Source organism: Crinia signifera, chromosome 4, assembly GCF_055691185.1.
Source record: "Crinia signifera chromosome 4, ASM5569118v1, whole genome shotgun sequence".
Classification (NCBI taxonomy): Eukaryota; Metazoa; Chordata; class Amphibia; order Anura; family Myobatrachidae; genus Crinia; species Crinia signifera.
The window spans coordinates 165,435,523-165,458,283 of NC_139220.1; the positions used below are offsets into that span (position 1 = coordinate 165,435,523).

Below are 22,761 nucleotides of genomic sequence, written 5' to 3' on the forward strand. Positions count from 1 at the left end.
TCTTCCCTTGTAAATACCAAACCAAAAAAAATCATTGCATAATTCTGCTTTCTCTTTTCCTTCTATTACCAGGGTACCCTGCTTATTTTGGTACTTGTTTCCTAGCACGGCCACAATCGCGGGCATCGGGTGTAATTTTTAGTGGTCTGCGACGCGACCGACGCGATGCCCCCAATTTTCCCATTGAAATGCATTGAAAAAAGTCAAAATGGCGCCGGTCGCGTCGTATGCGGCTAAAAAAGGCTTAAATGGTCCAGACGCGATGCCCCCGATTTCCCATAGGAAACAATGTTAAATGCCTCAATTTACCCACGATGCCCCCGATTTCCCATAGGAAACAATGTTAAATGCCTCAATTTCACCAAATCATCATAGGGAACAATGGTAAATGGGCCAGAAACCCCCAAAAACACCCCTGAACAGTGAAATGTCCCCCCAAAAGTAGTTTACACCACCCCACGATCAACGCGAACCTGAAGCGTGGCGAGCGCAGCGAGCCCGCGAGGGGTGGCGGTACACGTCCTCCGACCTTTTCATACCCCCACTATCCACGTCGGCGTGGAGTTGAGAATAGAATAGTGTGGCGAGCGCAGCGAGCCCCGCGAGGGGACGCGGATACCTTCACAGGTAAACGCGTCCCTTCGCGGGCTTCACAGGTGCTCGCTGCGCTCACCACGCTTCGGGCTCGGTGGCTCGCCACACTATTCTATTCTCAACTCCACGCCGACGTGGATAGTGGGGGTATGAAAAGGTCGGAGGACGCGTACCGCCGCCCCTTGCGGCCTCGCTGCGCTCGCCACACTTCGGGTTCGCGTTGATCGTGGGGTGGCGTAAACTACTTTTGGGGGGACATTTCACTGTTCAGGGGTGTTTTTGGGGGTTTCTGGCCCATTTACCATTGTTCCCTATGATGATTTGGGTAAATTGAGCCATTTAACATTGTTTCCTATGGGAAATCGGGGGCATCGCGGGTAAATTGAGGCATTTAACATTGTTCCCTATGGGAAATCGCGATTTTTACTCACGATGCCCACGATCATGATCGTTGTGGCCGTGCTAGGAAACAAGTACCCTTATTTTTTAGCGGGCCAATATTTTCCTTCCTTAACCGTTTCCCGTCTATATAACGGTAGAATTTTTGGGAATTAGATTTGCGATCTGCCACTATTTTACATGCAGTCTCGAATTTAGCCATCTTGATTGTATTTTACATTTCTTATTACATTCTTTATATGCGGCAAATGATTTGGGTGTCCCATCTTGTTTAAACGTTTTGAATGCCCTCCTTTATTTAGCCATTTCAAATTTGACCTTGCTGTTAAGCCACATAGGTTTCCTTTTGACATTTGATCTTTTATTTACCCTAGGAATACATTTATCAGTCTCCTACACCCTGCATAGTGATCTAGAGCAAAAAGGTTGGAGGAGACTCTTCAGGAGGCGCACAGCACAACTAATTTTTTAACAAATTACATGAGATGATTGGTTAGTAATTGATCCCTCTCCACTTTATTAATGGCCAAGGCAAAGTACATATGGCTCTAAGTATGTTGGAATCCAAATAAAAATATTTGTGAATTTGAGGTTTAAGGTGGTTAAAAATCTATCCACAGACACAGATCTAAAGCCACAAGAACTGACAAAAGAATGCATTTCATCACCCAACGTACTGTTACAGCTAAATTGCCACCATGATCACTATAATAACACAGGGACCCCAAGTTCTAGTCAATGCATATCCACTATTCCATAATAATTGTGAGGCTCTCAGATTTCTGTGAATCCTACTAAAAAAAAAACTCCAAAGTGCTGCAGATACGGCCTTCACTACTAATGTGACACAAATAATGCAGAATGATAGAGAGGCTGCAATGGGTCACATCATACCGACAACCATCATATCACTCCCATCTGTTGCCCCTGCTTGTCTCTGTATCCAGTGGTGGCTCTTAAGCTTAATTGCCAATAGCTCCTGCTGCTCACACTGGCTCTAGAGTCACCCATCGCATTGTGATATATGCGCATAAGCCACGGTGTCTGGAAAAGGGAAACAAAATTACATCTGCGGTACGCATGCGCATTGACTTCTATGGGCTGCATCCTGTGCAGCCCATTGAGGAACCTTATGGCTGGCAGAGGGAAATTGAGCATACGCAATTAACACCCTCCTTCAACCCTGCAGCATCTAGGGATTATGTAATCTACAGCACTAGAAGTAGGAAAGAGCTGGCTTCCTATTGGAAGCCTTATCTGCAAATCAGTCTAGCACATAGGTTCCTAAACGCGGTCCTCAAGGCACCCCAACGGTCCAGGTATTAAGTATATCCATGCTTGGCCACAAGTGACTTAATTAGCAACTCAGTCAGTCTGATTTAACAATCTGTGCTGAGCCATGGATATACCTAAAACCTGGACCGTTGGGGTGCCTTGAGGACCACGTTTGGGAACCTCTGGTCTAGCATATAGCAAATAGTGATTCCTATAGGAAGCATCTGCAATCACTGCACTTATTGGTGGTGGCAGATTTTACTGGATGCTACAGACCCTAAGTAAAATCCACCACTGCCTTTATCTATTCTGCATTGCCAGCGTGGGGTTTTCATGTTCCCCTAATGGGGATACAAACGGATAACCAGTGGTCAGAACACTGACGCCAGCATCCCAAAAGGGGTTAAGAAAGTATACTAATCCTTCCCCTGCTCCTTCTCCCTACTGATAGCCTAACTCTAAACCCCCCAACCCTAACCATCCCTGCCAGTGCCCAACCCTAACCATCCCCGCCAGTGCCCAACCCTAACCCCCACGCCTCACTACCTAAACCTAACCCCCGTTCTTGATGCCAAGACCTAACCATGCCTCCCTGCAGTTGAACCCTAACCTTCCCCTTCCTGTAGCATAACCCTAAGTCTCCCCACTAGTGCAAAAAGATGAACCCGTTTCCACAGCCTCCTACTAGCAAGCCCAACGTACTGTACTTACCAATCGGGATCGTAACTGTCGATATTCCGGCATTGGGATCCAGTTCTATTTGGATTTATTGTGCCGCTGTTGAGAGGGCAGGTGAGAGGCAGGTCATCCTGACTGCCAAGATGTTAAATGCATCCCCCCTAGTGTTTTATGGCTTCCCGATGAGTGCTCAGGTTTCCTCCCATAATGCTCAAAACATATTGGTAAGTTAAGGTAGGTGTACTTTCATGTCTTAAAAAATAAGCTACTGAGCATAAGTGTAGCTTATTCACAAATGAAATGATTGCGCCACACATGGACTAAAAGTAAATCCAGTGCCACTGTTCAAAAAGAGGGTTTTATGGTTGTCCCCATGGAAATGCTGGGCACTCCCCTGGGAACGCAGGCGTGGAGTTGCCTACTCGAGGTGGGTGGCTGATGTCATGGCCAGGCCCCTTTTTCGGTGGACTGTGACGAAGATAAAATTCAGTTTTCACTGACTTTTATTACCAAGTGGGAGGGAAATCATTAGCTGGTCCGCGACCATCAAAATGATTTCTCTCCCCCTCGGTAGCATGCAAGGGGATGTGATGTCTTACATCTTGCATGGTAATGAGGGGATGCAGGTGGCACTGGTGGCGGGGGTGAGTAGCGCTTAGCCGCTCGCTAAGCAGCAGAAGAATGCTGCTTAGCAAGCAATCCTAAATCAGACCCTAGGCTTTTAATGTAAAAACATTATCTGAAAATCTTGCTATAAATATGTGCATACATAATTATGAAGAAACATGGATGTAAGTAAGCCAATACTACACTATTATTTGTTATAAAGCAAAACATTTTGAAACATTTTTTACAACATGATGAATTATCTCTGCTTACACTGCAATTCTCAAAAGGCTTGACCGGGTTAGCTGCCATAGATTTGGTTGAGTGATCTCTAATACCACTCTCTAGAGGTGATGCTGACAAAACTGCAGTGCTATTCCCATTAACCTGTTGAGGCACCATGCAGCACAGTCACAGAGCTATCTCTGAACAAACACTCTCGTAATGAGTTTACTTAAGCTACCTATGTAGCTAAAACTCCGCATACACTAATATGCTACAGTAAGTGGCAGCTATAATTTATATTTGTCATACTACTGTATATTATAACCAGATAAATATGAACAGTAAACATTTATTCTAATGTAGTCATTTGGAATAAATAAATAAATAAGCAAACTATGTCTGTGTCTGCTAATAAAATTATAAAGTACTTTCTAAATAAACAGTATTGTTCTGAAATCCCATAAAATATGGCAAATACCCTGCACTACAAAATGCAAAGCTAGTTTTCAAATTATGATTTCTCATAATTAAAGGTACAGATGGGTCTTTTCCCATCTTTGCAGGGGATGGCGCTGGCGTCGCCAGCCGCCATCCCCCGCCAGCACCATGGCGATGGTGAGAAGGGGACGCGCGCGCACGAGCGGCGCGCGCGTCCCCTTCCGACGGCGCTTCCATTCGTTCCCCCGGGTCCCCGCCGGCTTGCCGGCGGTAACCCGGGGTCCCCGCCGCCTGCCCGCACCCCCCCTAACCCCCCCTAACCCTGTCCGTCTCCCTGAGGCGGAGACGGACAGGGTTTCCGTCGCGCTAGCGACGGAGACTGAGACGCGCGTGCGCGTGAGACGCACGCGCGTCTCAGTCTCCTCGCTGGCGAGGCTGCTGGCGGGTCGCCAGCGTGTACGTTCTGGCGACCCGCCAGCAAGGATGAACACCAGCACATACTGTATATACACCCAGCATATGGAGCTACATTACTGTCGTTATTGTAATAAGATTATATACTAAAGCAGACAGAGGTGCATATAAAAAAAACTAGTGCTTACACCCAGATTGCATTGTTTTCCTTCCATGGACCACATGCAGTACTGATAATCCTGTTACACACTTATTGATAAAGACCTCCATGTTTGCAATCCCGACCGCATCCCATATGTACAACAGAAGGGCTAATTTATTAAATTAATAAAATCTTTCAAATGCAAAGTATATCTTGTGTGTTTAGTGCAAAATTGCTGACAGTACCTGTCTACAGGGGGGTATGGATTGTATGGTCGACCTAAAGATGGTCAACAGTCATTAGATCGACAGCACTAGGTCAACATGGGTCTAGGTCGACATGAGACAAGGTCGAAAGGTCATTAGGTCAACACAAGCATTAGGCTAACATGGTCTAGGTCGACCTAATGAAAACAGTGAAAAACCCCATGTCGACCTTTTGACTGTCAACCAAGACCATGCTGACCTAATGACCTGTCGACCTTGTCCCTGGTCGACCTTGCAGAATGACCACCTATTGGTGTCGACATAATGACTGTCAACCATCTTTAGGTCGACCAACCGACCGTATCCCCTACATGGACAGCAATGTTTAACATGCTCTGGTCTATGTTAGCCAATACCATCTTTATATGGTGTTAGCCCACTTTCACTATTATCTGGAGCTCCTTCCCTCCCTTACTATGCAAATAGTAAGAACTGGTGGTGTTGTTGAGTCCCAGCTCAGCAGTCCAGTGATAGCAGGAATTATAGCAAATACAATCAATTCAGGGTATAGGGCATCCTCATAAGCAGAGTAACCAAACCACTTATCGGTTAACAGTGTAAGGATTCAAGTCGGGGCATGGGGCATCCCCGTAACCAGAGAAACCAAACCACTACAAGGCATCACAATAGTGGAGCAAGTGAAGTGTTAAAGAGTGTTCTATTGATAAGAACATCTATGGCTGGAGTGTTAAAGAGGTGAAAGATAATTGTGTGAACAATGTTACATATATAATAACAAGCAATAGGAGTGCTGTACTCCTGCGCAACAGACTACAGCAGCTCATCAAAAATGTACAGGAGAGACTGAGAATGAGAGGGCCTGAGGTGAACACGGAGTTGTGGTCCTTCCCCCAAAATATTTTTTTAGGGAGCCCAAAGATGTTATGTTTCGCCCCTGTAGGTTTGTATAGCATAGCACTCAGCAAATAGATAGTCAAAATGTATAATATAAAGTTTCTCCCAAAACCAACAAACTAACCTTTAAAATCTGTTTGCTTACTTTTACTATGTATAGAGAAATGCATATCCTTGACATACATTATTTTAATGCTCTGCACAGACTAAAAGCTTAGAATGCAGCACTCCTCCAGTTGTTGCTTTATCATAGATGCAGAGGACTGACAGAAGGCTTGAGAGGGTGCAGTTATATCACCAAAAAATATGACATCTGTTTCTAAAAGGAAAGCATGGGGAAGTTCTGAAAAATATTGGGCAAGCTTATAACTGCATGTTTAAGGAAAGTGGCATGTTATGTCCTTTCTGCTATACTTCATATGATAAACAAGAAAACATGCTGGATTATTAAAACAATAGGTCTTCTAACTTAAAAGTATTAAAAGCATTATTATGATTTCTAATTTTTTCCCTAGGTTTTTATGGGAAAAATCACTTGGAAATGTGAGACGGTGCTTCCAGCAGGAGAGCATGTGTGACCCAGTAATGCCAGGTCAAGCATGTAAAGAAGGGATCCTGACAGACCAGTGATACGGTTAATCTCTGCTTACTGCTGCCGGCTAGTGGCTTCGAGGAGCGGAGTATTGCTAAGCTGACCAGGGAATTGTTCTGTTTAATAGGCTAAAAATGATCGTAGATTCTGAAGAATGTGTGTCTGAAATATACTGAAGAAACTAATTTCATAAAACAGTGTCAGCATATACTTTTTAAGAGGAAGTTACATTCATACGGGATTTTATGGAAATGTACATGGAAAGAGAGCTGGTTAAAATGTAGTTGTTATTATTGTAATATATTAAATGACTTCCTGGTATACAACATTGCTCATATTGGGGCAAATGTATTAAACCTGGCGTAGAGATAAAGTGGAAGGAGATAACGCACCAGCCAATCAACTGCCAACTGTTATATTTCAAACATAGTTGATTGGCTGATGCGTTATCATCTTTCACTTTATCGCCAGTTTATCTCTTCGCCAGGCTTAATACATCTGCCCCAATGACTCCTTTAATAGCACCACACTTTATGTAACCACTTATCTGGCAAAGTTTTTGGGGTTTGGGCTAGGCCCCGTTTCTGCAGTGCAGGGCAATCATAATGCTTCAGCATAGCAAAACATTTTTAACAATGCTATGCTTCCAACTTAGTGGTAACCGTTGTGGAAGGCCCTTTTAGATTTCAACATGATTGTGCCTCATTGCACAAAGCAAGGACTATTAAAAAAATGGTTTAATAAGTTTGGTGTAGAAGAACTGGCCTCAGGTAGACCTGATTTCAACCCCATTGAGGACCTCTGGGATGAACTGAAACAGAGATTGTGATCCAGACCTTCTTGTCCAACATCAGTTCCTGACCTCATAAATGCTCTACAAAATGCAAGAGCACACATTCCCACAGAAACACTTTAAATGTTGTGGAAAGCCTTCCAAAAAGAAGGACAACTGTTATAGCTGCAAAAGGGTAATCAACTCCATAATAACGGTTATGTACACTACCGTTCAAAAGTTTAGGGTCACCCAGACAATTTCGTATTTTTACATAAAAACTGACTTTTATTACCAAATGAGTTGCAAAATGAATAGAACATTTAGCCAAGACATTGGCAAGGTTAGAAATAATGATTTTTATTTGAAATAATAATTTTGTCCTTCAAGCTTTGCTTTCACCAAAGAATGCTCCTTTTGTAGTAATTACAGCATTGCAGACCTTTGGCATTCTAGCTGTTAATGTGTTGAGGTAATCTGAAGAAATGTCACCCCACACTTTCTGAAGCACCTCCCACAAGTTGGACTGATTGATGGGCAGTTCTTGCGTACCATATGGTCAAGCTGCTCCCACAACAGTGACTGCACTGGCCACTCCATCTCAGACAGAATACCAGCTGCCTGCTTCCTCCCTAAATAGATCTTGAATAATTTGGAGGTGTGTGCTTTGGGTCTTTGACCTGTTGTAGGAGGAAATTGGCTCCAATCAAGCGCTGTCCACAGCGTATGGCATGGCGTTACAAAATGGAGTGATGCCCTTGATTATTTAAAAGCCCTTTAACCATGTACAAATCTCCCACTTTAAAAATATAAAATAGTGTGCCGTGCGCAGCAAGGTACCGTGCCTGAAGCATGGCGAGCGAAGCGAGCTATGCGAGGGGCTGCGGTTGCCTTCCAACTGTGTCCATGTCGACTGTCTCAAAATTCGGTAAAAAAAATCCCAGTAAACAAACCATGTCGACATAACCCATCGACCTAAACCCATATCGACCTAGACACCTACCGACCTTCACCTATGTCAACCAAGAACCAAGACCCACTGTTGACCCAACAGTGTCGACCTTAGTGTGGTCGATAAAATGATTCACACCCATTCTGAGAGCATAATCAAACCCACAAATGTGATGCTCCAGATACTAACTAGCTCATATGAAGTCCAGTTTTATAGCTTCTCTAATGAGCAAACCTATTTTCAGCTATGCGAACATAATTACACAAGGGGTTTCAATGGGTATCTAATCATCCATTAGTCTTTCCTGAAATGGGCCTCTGTACACCTATGTAGCTACTCCTTTAAAGATGTTTGCAGGTAGTATAGTCATTTACCACATTAACAATGTGTAGATTGTATTTCTGATTAATTTAATATTATCTTCAAAAAAAGCAGTGCTTTTCTATAAAAAATAAAGACATTTCTAAGTGGCCCCAAACTTTTGAATGGTAGTGTATATAAATACAATGTTAATACAGTCCCTGTTGGTGCAATGTTCAGGCATCCGAATACCTTTGTCCATATATTGTGTATATATATATATATATATATATATATATATATATATATATATATATCTATCTATCTATCTATCTATCAAGATGTGTGTTGACCTGGCACTCCCCCAACTGGTCAGGGACCCAGGTGCCTTCCGGAACAGTTGTGCAGGAGTAGGCAAAGAAGCAGACAGCGGCACTCTGGGAATTTTCAAAAACGTATATTAGTGCAAAAATAGCATACCAACGTTTCGGGGCATAAGGTACCCCTTTGTCAAGGTGAACAGTGCAGTAACACTATATATATTTAGCCAGATCTCTCAAACACTGTGTGTATAATGCTGGGCAGAGTTACACCCTCCGCCCCCCTCCCAGCGTTATACACACAGAGATCTGGACAGATCTGACCTATTCATGAAGAGACCATTGCAAGGACCTGTGTAACGCCTGCTGTACTCGTGCCAGCAGCCAGCAACATAGTTCTAACAGTTCTCACTTACAACAGCAGCTTTTCAGACAGCAAATGGGCTCAGTGCCCTGGCATGTCATGGCACTCAGCAGCCACACATGCCTGCCCTCTCACTTTCCTGTGCTTCGGATTCCTCACAGACCACGCCCACCCTGCACACATCCATCTACGCAGAGCAGCACCCAGAAAACAACCCTTGCTGCAGGGACCAGTGCAGGGGCGGATTGGACAATTTTTGGTCGGCCGGTCCAGAAGAGAACAGGACCAGCCGCTCTCACACCCATGGCTGGGCCGTGCCCGCCCACAGCATTTCTCACAAAAAATATGTCCGAGCCCAGATGTAAGCAGCGCAACTCAGGGGCGGAACTGTCAGCATTTTTTTTCCTTTAGGTGGAGGCACAGTGGCAGCGGTGGCTATGTGGCTCCCCCCCACCCCCAGTCAAGTGTCTCAGTCCCTCCCTCCCTCAGCTTGCACAGCACAGTGCACGTGTCTGCTTTGTGCTGCTTCTGTACCAGTATGTCACATCAGACTGCTGGAGGGAGCAGAAAAGAAGAGAAAACAGTGCTTTGCTAAAGCAGAAGGGTTGGGGAGCTCAGGAGGCTGCAGTGCAGAGGGGAGGAGATTAAGAAGAAGGCTGCAGGGAACATGGACACCGGAGCTCTCCATAGGATAAATGAACAGAGCTTCCCATAGGATCATTGAACAGCTGCAATGAGGGGCATCGGCCCGCAGTGTCCCCCAATAGCAATCTCCTTTCAAACAAAGGGGACCAGGTTAGTAGCTCCTACACCCCCTCCCCAGCCTAACTCTAACTATACATCCCCTCCCCCAAAGCCTACCTCTAACTTTACAACACCCTCCCCCACAGTCTCATTTTAACTAGACACCCCCTCCCCCAAAGCCTAATTCTAACTATATACCCCCTCCCCCACAGATTAACTGTAGCAATACACTTCAATCCCCCACAGACTTACTCTAACTATACACACCCCTCCACAGCCTAACCCTAGCTATATACCCCCATGTCTTAATCTTAACTATACACCATCCCCATTAGCCTAACCTTACATTTATACCCCCCTGCATAGCCCAACCTTAATTATACAACCCCTGTAGCCTAAACCTACAAATAAATCCCCCCATACACTAACCCTATCTATAAAATCCCCACAGCCCAACCATTCACCATCCACCTGCAGCCTAACCCCACCCATCTCCCTCCCCACAAACTGCCTGTGTTCTGTGTCAAGGTGCTCACTCACCGCAAATGCCCACCCGGTCACTTCCCTGCCCAATAGCCTGGCCGGTCTCCTCAGAGAACACTCCCATGCCTAGCAGAAGCTGTGCTTTGTGCCCAGTGCACCAGACTCAAAAGTGCACTGTGAGTACTTGCCTGTGATTGGCATCATGGCACTTCCCACCGCGCATGGCCACCCTGTCACTTCCCGGCACAATAGCCTGTTCAGTTATCTCCTCACTCCCCACATGCCCGCCCTCTCACTACCTTGCGCAACTACAGCCTGCACGGGAATCTCAGGTCTCCGCCAAGGACACTTACATGCCCACCCCCACCGGAAGCAGCTCTTTGTGCCCAGAAGACCACTCACACCTGTGCGCAGTGAGTGCCTGTCTCTGCTCAGCATCATGCCGCTCACCTGCCGCACATGCCCACCCGGTCACTTCCCTATGCAATAGCCTGCCCGGTAATCTAAGGTCTCCTCAGAGGACATGCCCAAACCTGGCGGAAGCGGCGCTTTGTGCCCAGGAGACCAGCCACACATGTGCACGGAAAGTGCCTGCCTGTGATTGGCATCATGCCACTCATCTGCCGAACATGCCCGTCCTCTCACTACCCTGCACAACAATAATGGCAGGTAATATCATGTCCCTCCCAGTACACGACCACCCCCACACGGAAACCTTTGCCTGGGTTGTCCATCACTTCTCCCCCTCTCCACAACTGTCCCAATACTTCGAGAAACAGCCACAAAGCTCCACCCTTTTAGCCAGATCCAAGTGAACAAACAACTGAACACACTTAAATAGTATACCTACAACATATATTGATCATCCGGTACCGCCTCTGGCACCACCTGCGGACATGGACATCAAAAGCTCACACGTCAATAAGATAATCACACAACCCAAATATAATAATAAAAAATACATAAGTTGCACATACAAATAATAGTAATATCAAACAACACAAATAATGATACATACATTAAAATGAGACTAAAATGTTGTATAGATCCTTAAACTAATAATATTTAAATGAACAGTTTAAACAATTGAGAAAACCTGTATACCTATATCTGAGTTAATATGGGAGGAACCGATTATGAAAGATACTATGTATCCATCAGGTACACACTGGTAGGCGGAGGAGGAGTGGATTCACATATCCCAGACAGCTGCTTCTCTGTGCAGCAGCCTGGTGGGAGGACCTACTGTTTTGACTGATCATCTTGTGACTGGCATAAAGGGCAGACACTGGGGGATGCAGAGAGGTATAGTATCTTCTGGGCATCCTTTGTGTTTCTGACAAACAATGCAACTAAATCATATAATGCACAGCCAAAGTCAAACAGGCAGGTTAAGGCAGGTAAAATTACTTGTGTCTTTTGCATAGTGTTTCACTAAGATTTTCATTTGCTTCAAAATTGGATTCTGCAGGCACTTCTGGTCTTCAACGCACCCCAACAGTTCAGGTTTAAGAATATCCATGCTTTGGCATAGATGACTTAATTATTACCTCAGTCACTTTGATTATACTATGAGGACTGGTGGGATGCCTTGAGGACAGAGTTCGGTAAGCACTGTAATATGCTATGTCTGGACATGAACCTCTGTATAAATAGTTTATGGCAGCAGAGGATATCAGTCAAGTGCCAGTTTAGTCTGTTTAGTTAGAGAAATACCTGTCTAAAATGGTGACCTGCTCCAGATAATTGGAAGAGAAAACAGTGGACATATTCAGCTTTGCTACAGTTATTCCATGTACAATGAGCTCAGCAATGCCCAGCCTTTGGTAAATATCAATGTCAAATACATTGTTTTCTTCCTCGTTAACATATTCTGAGGGAAGGTGTAAGCATAAACAGATAAACATGTAATACTTTAAACAGGGCAAAGCTATTTCCCTTCAATTTCAGGTTATAGGTCAATTTCATTTACTATCTATAAAATTATTAAATTGCAACCGTTCACAATGTATTAAACTGGATTATGAATTCCTTGGGAGCTCTAATATTGAATTTAGAGTTTACTAAGCTTCAGTACATTATCTTGTTTGTCCAGTTCATTCATTAAAAAGAGCACTTTAAAATGATCCACTATTATTTCAAAGCTTACAATATATAAGTGTAACACCCTGCAGTGCCATACATAGGGTAAACAATAAAGGGGTGTACACACCGTCCGATTGCCTTGCTACTCGATCCCAATTCAATTGGGATTGAATCAGGACTGAAATGCACGGCAAGGCAAATGCACTTGATTTGGACTACATAGACGCTGATCATTACCTCACCATTTCTGTCTCCAGGAATAAACACTGGGCCAAATGTAATAGGGTGAGAGTTTCAGAAAGTGAGAGATTTTGGGAGAGTTTTCCCCCTTTTTTTAAAGCAGCAATCAATTACACTGTAAAACCAGGTTGATTTTGCCATGTACTTGATTGCTGCTTTAAAAAACATGGGAAAACTCTCCCAAAATCTCTCACTTTGTGAAACTCTCACCCTATTACATTTGGCCCACTGTGTGCACAGCATCTATTCATCTATTCCCTGCAGAGCAGCGTCAGGCAGGGGGGGGTCTCCCAGACCCCCCCACCTCCATCACTACGGGACTCAGCCGGCCCCGGGACCGCCGCACAAAACAGGATGGTCCTGCGAATATCAGGACAGTTGGGAGGTATGAATACAGTTATGAAAGCAAGGAGAATCTTCAACGAAGGCTAAAACTTATATTCATCAGCGCGGGTGCACAAAAATGGTGTAAAATGGTAGAGTCCAAAGTTGTGCACAACAGAAGAAAGCTATAAGACTAGAAGGGAGGCAAACTACTCCTTGGAGCTCACAATCTAGAGAAGGGGTCATAGCATAGAAATAAAATTCTGTTTAAAAGAATAAATAAGAGTCATTTTCTGTACAACACTAGATACAGTACGTATGCTAAAAAATAAAGCCGGGCTTTAAGAAAGTGTAGCAGAGAAGTGTAAGTGTAATTTACACAGCACAATATTACAGAGTTCATTTTACTAATATAAGAACAATTTTCTTTAACACAAAGCACTGCCATTTTTTTTCAGGTAATTTTAATACTTAACATTACCAAAGAAAGAAACTAGCAACATATTGCTGTGTAAATAAGCTCTGAGAGCTAGGTCGTTTTCAAAGAGCACTACATTGAAAAGAGCAGAATTTTACAGCAGCATTATATCTGCTGGGAGAAATGTTGTAAGCAGCAACTGACCGAAAATCTACAGGGGAACTGCTGGTGTTACTTCCTCCGGTAACATTCATTGTCTAACTATGGGAACATATCTGCAACAATTTTCTGCTGTGATTATTAGCAACATAATAACTGAGGAAAAAGTCAATCCATGTGAGGCTTTCCTAAGTCAAAAATATAAGAAAAGCATTGCTTACAATATTTCGCATACAATATCCACAGTACACTATTGACTTGGCTTCAAAAATACAAAATGGCATGAAAGAAATATACAACTACAATTCAGTGAAGGACAATACAAGTAGGATTAATTTAAGATTCCTATAGAGGACTGCTAAAATAATAATTCACATTGGATGCAGTTAGCATCCTGATGACCACAATAACGACCATCAGAATATCAGCGCCAGGATATGAATGAGTCCAGATGAAGAAAACTGGAAGCGCTAAGTACAAGAATTAGGGTGGTGGTGGGGTTTTAGGGTTATGCTTCATGGGAGTGATTAAATACCACTCGCTAAGCAGTGGCTGTTTGCAGCTTTGCGAGAGGCTTGATGCTGCCCGCCATTGAATCCCCTCAGTAACATGCAATGATTTCATGGTTTCTCTCACCTTTAGAAATAAAAGTCAGTCTAAACTGACTTTTATTGCCATTGGAGTCTGCGTCATGTCAGCCGCCCACCTCTGGTAGGCATTGTCCCGCCTGCATTCCCAGGGGAACGCCCAGCATTGTCATGGGGACACCCATATATGTTGGGCATTCCCCTGCAGCCAGCCCCAGCCCTCTCGCCCAGAATGGCCTGGCGAGTGTGTAACTCGCCGAAGCTATTCGGTGCCGGGGTGTGCACATGTGAAACCCTGAACATCGGGGATGGGGTGAAATTCAGATCGATACGAGCGATCCTGAATCAGGCCCTCTGTGTGAATGTTTGTGCGTGTGTGTGTGTGGGGGAGGGAGGGGTAGGGGTAGCCTTAGAATACAAAAGACTCATAATTTTCACAATTGGGATCCTGCTGCCAATTCTGATGGAAGGCATTCCATACACAACCTAACACAGAGCAGAACACTATAATTATTATTAATTTGTGTTAACATGATATTCTATAGGTTAAGTGTAATAACTTTGCCATTGTTTAAATTTTCTACATGCAGAAACAAGAAAAGACATTTCTTTCACAAACCAGAATGTTTTCTGAAGCACTGAAATTCCCATTTTCAAAGACTGCTAATTGAATAAGGAAGATGGAATTTTAGTAAGGTGCAAGAAGAAATTGAAATTACCAAATTAATGTCTGTGACTCAAATCATGTGCATATATAGTTTATAATTGTGTACGATATATTTACATATAAATTATACTTTGAGATGATAATGGAATTCACAGACTTTACTTCCAGTGTGGAGCAGTAATAACATGGAAAACTGCAGAGCAGGTGTCTATGCACCTGAAAGCAAATGGGAGTGTGTAACCTGCTGTGTGGACTCACCTGGTATGTATCCCACAGCCTGATAGTGCACCGCAGGGGAACCTCTCTCATCAGAAGATTATTCATCCAACGGAAAGCAAATTGCAGGTATTCAACCTCATAATGATGTAAGTGCCTGTGTACTTGTTCTAAAAGCAAGAATAAAACCACTTGTTACAAATTGCAATGCTTTATATTATTAAACTAAAAAAAAAAAAAAATGACACAAACACCTATGCAGGCAATAGCTTTCAAATGCATGTATTTTTTATAAATAAATATATTAACAACTTAATACTATGATTGTACAGTAACTCGAAATTTTAAACCAATCTGTGTGTGTGTGTGTGTGTGTGTGTGTGTGTGTATGTATGTATATATGGGGCCTGCAAACTTAGTTGGAAAGATCCAAAAATTTCTGCATAATTATTTTATACCTTGATTGTGTTATCATTCATGTTACACAGAATATGAGGCATTATTTTGTTAAATATTGTTATTTTAAATTGTGTGTTCATCTTTAGCGCACTCTGAACTTTCCTTTATATGTATGTATATATGCTTATATGTTTATGTAAGATATAAACGTTAACTCTTTAAATTTAAAGTTTACCTCGAGCTTTGATACTGAGAAAATCGAGTTTTTGGATCTGGAATTAAGTGTTGAGAAGTTTCCATCTATACCTCATATTGAGTCCCGCACATTTTTTTTTTATGTTATTTTTATTGCACCCTCACCTTACAATGCATTTGTCAATAACAGTATGATGTATACAATATGAATATGACATGTCACCAATCACAGATTTGCCGAAATATGTAACAGTAACTTGAATCATGAGTGAGAGAAAAGCATTATTTCCAGAGTATTAATAACATTGACAATAAATTTATATCCACAACAGTCAACTTTCGACAATTGTTGTCTGTGTTCCCGCACATTTTTTAAAAGTGTAGATAGTAACAGCTACTTGGATTATGAAAGCTGCCATAACATTCCCTTATCTTAATTTCTGCGGTTGCACTGGAATTGTACAGATCTAGAAGCGTTTGATGATCAATCACAAACATATGTCCAGAGAACAGGGCTATCCTGCTAAAATAGTGGATTCTGCTTTAGAGCTAGATGCTCTGATCGGGAAGAAATCCTTCAATACAGGTTGAGTATCCCTTATCCAAAATGCTTGGGACCAGGAGAATTTTGAAAAAAATGATTATTTTCGGAATATTTTAATATTTTAATGATGTATTTTGAAGTATCTTGCATTTATGCTGTATAAACACATCAAACACATGAAATACACACAAATGTATTTTATTTGTGCATAAAACAAGGTTTCAAAACATGCAACAAAGTTTGTGTACTATCTCAGGCACTGACTTTGAATGCCAATCAACCAATGTATTGCACACATATAGTGCCAGTTACATATCATGTCCCGAGTAAGTTGTTACAAATGTCCCCAGTAAGTTTTTAGCAAAAAAAATAAAAAATGTTTTTCACTTTCTGGAATTTATGGTTTTCGGAATAATTTGGATAACGGATATTCGGATAAAGGGATACTCAACCTGTATAAGAAAAAACAGACTATTGATAAAAGTAAATCTGACTGTTTATTTATAACTAAGTATAATGATGGAGAAAAGAAAATCTCTAACATTTTAAATAAAAACTGGCACATTCTTGAATGTGACCCTGTTTTAGGTGCCCATATTGGTGATAAACCTAAGATTGTATATAAAAAAAGCAAAAACTATAAGTGCTTGGGGTTCAAAGAGCCAGTTGGAACCGGTTACTTCTTTACAATCCTTTAATGAATCTTCTTTATTGAGCCTTAAAGGCTGTTTTTCGTGTGGTAGATCTGTCCCTTTATACATAAAAGATCATTGTTTGAATCAGTATCGAATTCGGTTTGTAACATCAATCAATTCATTAATTGTACATCTGCCTATGTTATATATCTGCTAGTGTGTCCGTGTGGTTCCAGATACATTGGAACGATCAAACGCACATTAAAAGTGCGGATTCTGGAACACATGAGGAATATAAAAGTGTCCCTAGACACTTTAAAAACATAATTGTGACCTGACCGGTTTAAAGGTGACTGGAATAGAGTTAGTGCCGGTAGGAAAGAGGTGGTGATAGAGATCGCACCTTGCTAAGGCATGAAACTTATTGGATTCTCACGCTGAATACACAGACCCCTATTGGCTTAAATGAAGGGTATGAAATTACCCCATTCATAGATCGCTAACATATATATTGTCTTTCTAGTCCATTAATTATGCTTATATTGTATTAAGCATTACTTTCCCTTTAAATATGTAATATTGGTTGATCTCCTCCAATTACTCTGTCTGGATAATATTCATAATCATCTACTTCTCTCATGCGGGTTTTTATCATTATCAAATTCTAGATTGTTCTTCTACGGCTATATATTAATGTGCTCTAGTTTTTCATGTTTTTTTACTCTGACTATGTAAATTCATTTTATATACCTATAGTCAGCGTCAAATATTGTTTGTCAATTGACGCATTTCATTTTATTGATTTGTTTGTAAAATGTATTGCATTGTTGTTGCTGCAAAAGTTTTTTAATTATATGTGGTTTTTTGTCATGTATATCTTTTTAATATGGGCGGCATGTAGTGGCACTGCAGCCGACATTGGCGGTGATGATAAAAGGTCCACCTGCTTGAGTGTATGATTTATTGATGAACTTTCTCCTCCCTGTTAAATTCAGAGAGCTTGGCGTCACCAGCCACGCCCTCTGATGAAGTGTTACACGAAACGCATTAGTGGCTTGGTGACGCAAGCTGCTGCTGCTCCCTCCGGCATCTGTTCCTGCTTGTGGTCCTGACACGCTGTTCCACAGTGTGGGGTTGTGGTTGTGCATCAGAGCCCTGGATGGTGGTAGGAGTACATGCCTGGGTATACAATATCTTGTGTCATGTGGTAACCAGCCCACTGCTGCTATTTGTTTGGTACGAGTCCTATCTGGTACTTCTGTATGTGGCATCTTTTTTTGGTCTATTAAAATATGATTTTACACTATGGAGCGCTCCTCTATTGTATTTTAAACATATATATATATATATATATATATATATATAAAAATGGAATAAAAGAACAAGAATATAAGAGAGCGCTTGGATTTGAGGGATATGTTTTGTACCAATCTATGTTAAAACATGTAGATACAGACAAATAAATTTAAATATTAAAAAGATTTTAATAATCAATCACAGAGGTACCGGCCGATACCAAACATTACATACCAAAGATTATCCTGAAAGAGAACAAAGAAAAAATAAAAGATAAAAATATATGCACTTTAGTCAGCCTCATATTAAAGCAGTCCAAATGATTGTCAGCTATTAGCAGTCATGTGTTAGTGGTTTTAGCGGTAGTAGTTTTTAGTATATTTACCACATCCTCTGTTTGTACAGGCTGGAGGGCATCAGGCAGAAAGTGTTAGCACCAGTCCACAGAAAAGCATTCAAAAAAATGAAGTGGAGATGCAGCGCAATTGCGGTGTACGATTTCCAGTAAGCCGGCCGGCAGTACCTTTCAGTATAGGCAGAGTAAATTGCGAACTGACGCGTTTCCCCGCTTCCTTGTATAGGCAGCTTTCTCCTATGATCTTGTTGTGGGTGTCCTCTAATGACCGCTGCGGGTCAATGTAAACAGGCATTTGTACAGCGGCACTCCACACACTGTATAGGTCATGGGTCTTCAAACTGTGGCCCTCCAGATGTTGTGAAACTACATGTCTCAGCATACATTGCCACATTTTTTCCTATAAGAGCATGCCAAAACTGTCAGGGCATGCTGGGACATGTAGTTCCACAACATCGGGAGGGCCACAGTTTGAAGAACCATGGTATAGGTGAATAAAATATCCTTTATTACGCCCAATTGCGTTTCAGGAAATGATCCCCCGTCTTCAGGGACTTGTAGGTAAAAGTGACTGTGCATACAAACATTTAACCCCTTCCCGACATTGCCTTTTTTGTTAATTTTTTTTTTTTCCTCCTTGCGTTCAAATAAGCGTAACTTTTTTAATTTTCCGGCTATATAGACACATGAGGGCTTTTTTTTTGCGGGACAAGTTGTACTTTGTAATGGTACCATTTACTATACCATATAATATTCTGGGGAATCAGGAAATAATTCAATGTGGGGTAAAAAAAAAAAAAAACGCCATTCCACAATTTTGCGCTGGTTAAGCTTTTTTTGGAGTTCATAGTTCGTTTAAAATGATGGGTTATCTTTATTCTATGGGTCGTTACGATTCTGGTGATACCAAACTTATATAGTTTTCGTTATGTTTTACCACTAAAAAAAAAAATAGCAACTTTTACGGTTTTTCTAATTTGCGTCACGTCGCCATGTTCTGCGGCTTATAACTTTTTTATTTTTCCACCTACGGACCTGGGTGAGGGTTCATTTTTTGCGGGCTGAAGTGTACTTTTTAATTAATACCATTATGGGATATGGGCAACTTTCTGATCTCTTTTAGTTATTTTTTTTTTGGGTAGGCGATGTGACCAAAAAACGTAGTTTTGGCGTTGGGAATTATTTTCCGTTTACGCCTTTAACCGTGCGGGATAACTAATGTTATATTTTAATAGATTAGACTTTTAGGAACGCGGCGATACCAAATATGTTTATTTTTTTATTTTTTATTTATTTTTATTTGTGAAATGGGGAAAGGGGGGTGTGATTTGAACTTTTAATATTTTTTAATTTTTTTTTATTTTTAAACTTTATTTTTTTTTTTTTTTTTACTTTTACTACAAGGCCCCCTAGTGTACTTGACCACTAGGGGGCGCGATCGCCTGTACTAGGTTCAGCCATAGAGCTCTATGGCTGAACATAGTGATTTTCAGCACTTCCTATTACATCCTGCCTCAGGCAGGATGTAATAGGAATGCTGACACGGCCAGCACAGGGGTCTACATTAGACCCCTGGCTACCATGGCAACCGATCGGCACCCTCCGATCTCGCCGCAGGGGGCCGCGATCGGCGCCGGAGGGGGGCGCGCCCCCTCCGATCAGCTATTTAAGCACTGCGGGCGCTTTGCCCGCGGTGCTTAAAGGGTTAAACGGCCACGATCGGCGAACTCGCTGCTCGTGGCCGTGAGAGCAGGTGCCTGGCTGTAATATACAGCCATTACCTGCTCTCTTTCAAGCCAGCTCACTCCGTGAGCTGGCTTGATTCCCCCGCAACCGACATATGACGTAAATGTACGTCATATGTCGGGAAGGGGTTAAATAACATGTGCAGTTAAACATACAATTAAAATGAGTGGTCTCACCTGTCCGGCATCGCCATCCTCTCCGGAAGCTCCAATGGGAGCTGGACAGGTGACAGGTGAGATCACTCATTTTAATTGTATATTCAGCTGCATATGTTATTCAAATGTTTGCATGCACAGTCACTTTTACCTCCAAGTCCCTGAAGACGGGGATCATTACCAGTAGTGTTTTCTAAGCGCCCAATATACGCATTAAGATTTACACGGATCCTTGTGGCTGGAGTAATTCACAATATTTAACAGTTGTTTTTGCAATCACAGTTTGTAGCAGTTACCCTAGGGGTACCCCCTCCCCAACAACTTTTGGCAGGGTGGGTATGTGTATGTGACCCAATACAGTACACCCCTAATGGCAGCCCTGATGAAATTTAATCATTGGTATTACAATTATTTCTAATGTATGGTTTAATAAGCAGTGCTAGAGTTTGTTGGTCACTTGTACTGAAACAATGATGAATAATGGCCTACTAAACTATGAGCATTATTTGTCAGTTATACTAATCAAAAATGAAATGGGAAGTGTGGAGCGAAATCATTTTCCCTTCTTGTAAGTAATTGTGAGCAGATGCACTTTTGCAGATAAAAGCAATTTGGATAGCAATAATTCTAAATTTAAAAATTCCTATTCACAAGATATAAGCATTTGCACATAATGAATGAACAGGCAAATGCAATTATGTTCATCTATCAAGCAAAAAATATTTTTTTTTCATAAAGTACTTATGCTGCAGTTTATGGTAATAACATTGTACAAGAGCGAAAGGAAATGATAACTCTAATATAGCATGCCACAAAGCAAGCGCAGTTACACACATTTCTCAGTACTTTTAACAGATTTTGCCCCTCTTGCAGTACATGTCATCTGCTTACCTAGGCAAGAAATGATGCCTACCCAGGACGACTAATTATAACTGTATACATGTATAAACATGCTTTCATGTTTTATATTTACTAAGACGCTTAATTAAGATATATAACTGAAAATTCCCCACTTCTCAGAGGACAACATTGAAGAAAACATATTTAATTCACGTATGTTAGCACACTTAAAACCTAGTGCCCATCTTTACCTGAAATTGGGATCCTATCACATCACAGCTAAAAGGGGAACAATGTATGAATTCGCTGCATACTGTTCTATTAAATGAAGACTAGAAACCATTCAGAGGAAGCTGTGCTGTGATTTCCTACTACAGCAGGCAGATGGCAGCTTTCAATAAAGGGGAATAGAAACAGTGTTGTCAAAAAGTAGACAACCTAGTTACTTATGCATTACAAATAAGGCAAAGGTGTTTTCGACTCCTCATTGAATGTGTGATAATGTATTGTGTGACTGTATACCCACGGTTTCATTTGGTAAAATAGCTAGTTTATGGGAAATCATTAGATACAGGGCTGTTTCCTGAACCAAGTACATACATGTACATCTATGAAATTACATGTTGGAGTCCAGGCCTATCAAGGGCAGAGTGGCTTGTGTTGTGACCTAGGTGCACAATGATGTCCTGGTCATAATGTTATTGAAGTAAAATTGGAGAGCAATAAGCCAACAAGAACAGTTTATCATTCTGAGCCAGTTGCAAGACATTTGCTCATCTAAAAGTCAGCTATGGTGCCCTTGTCATGTGATATGCATCTGAGTCTGGGAATCTACAGTATACTGAACTGCAGCTATCCTGTTTATATTAATAGATAATTCAGCACTACCGTGTGTACACCATATGAAGGTACATATGTCATGCATTTTCTCTACCGGTATGTTCTCAAACTGAAGTGGAAGTAAGGACTAGATACATATTTATCAATTATAACAGGTACAGCATGTGCCGCCCTCCATCCTTCAAAAAGTATACATATTAGTCAATCATGAAATAATGAAATTATTTTGAAACTTCCAGTTTACCTATCCTAATATATATTTTTATTCTGGATACTACATCCTGCTGAAGAAAGAGGACATAGTGAAGAACTCACCTATAGCCCAGGTGGTAGTGCTGTGTGACCCCTGGCCTGCAGAGGCGGTCAGGCGATGCAGAAGATGGCAACTCTCATTCAGGTATTTATTTACTTTATAGGAAATCAGAATATAAGCCAGAGCAGGGCAAACAGCTTACCAGGCAACTTATTGCCTAATGGTGCCCGTACAAGGTACAATTATTGAATACAATATTGCATCTCATCGCATTACATAGGTTTTGCAATGCGATGAAATGAGATGATATCTAGTACAAAAATGATGTGCAGCACATACTTTTGGAGCTGTGCGTTGAGATGTGTGACGGGAGCGCGCATCTTATCGC

General features: G+C 41.8%; 1 protein-coding gene across 1 annotated transcript in view; it reads right to left on the reverse strand.

Moving 5' to 3' along the window:
• Positions 1-22,761, reverse strand: part of TBC1D22A (TBC1 domain family member 22A) — a 548,927-nt gene that overhangs the window by 176,866 nt on the left and 349,300 nt on the right. The window contains exon 11 of the mRNA XM_083182915.1: positions 15,158-15,285. Within this exon, the coding sequence (XP_083039041.1) occupies positions 15,158-15,285 (128 nt within the window). The remainder of the gene's footprint in view (positions 1-15,157; positions 15,286-22,761) is intronic.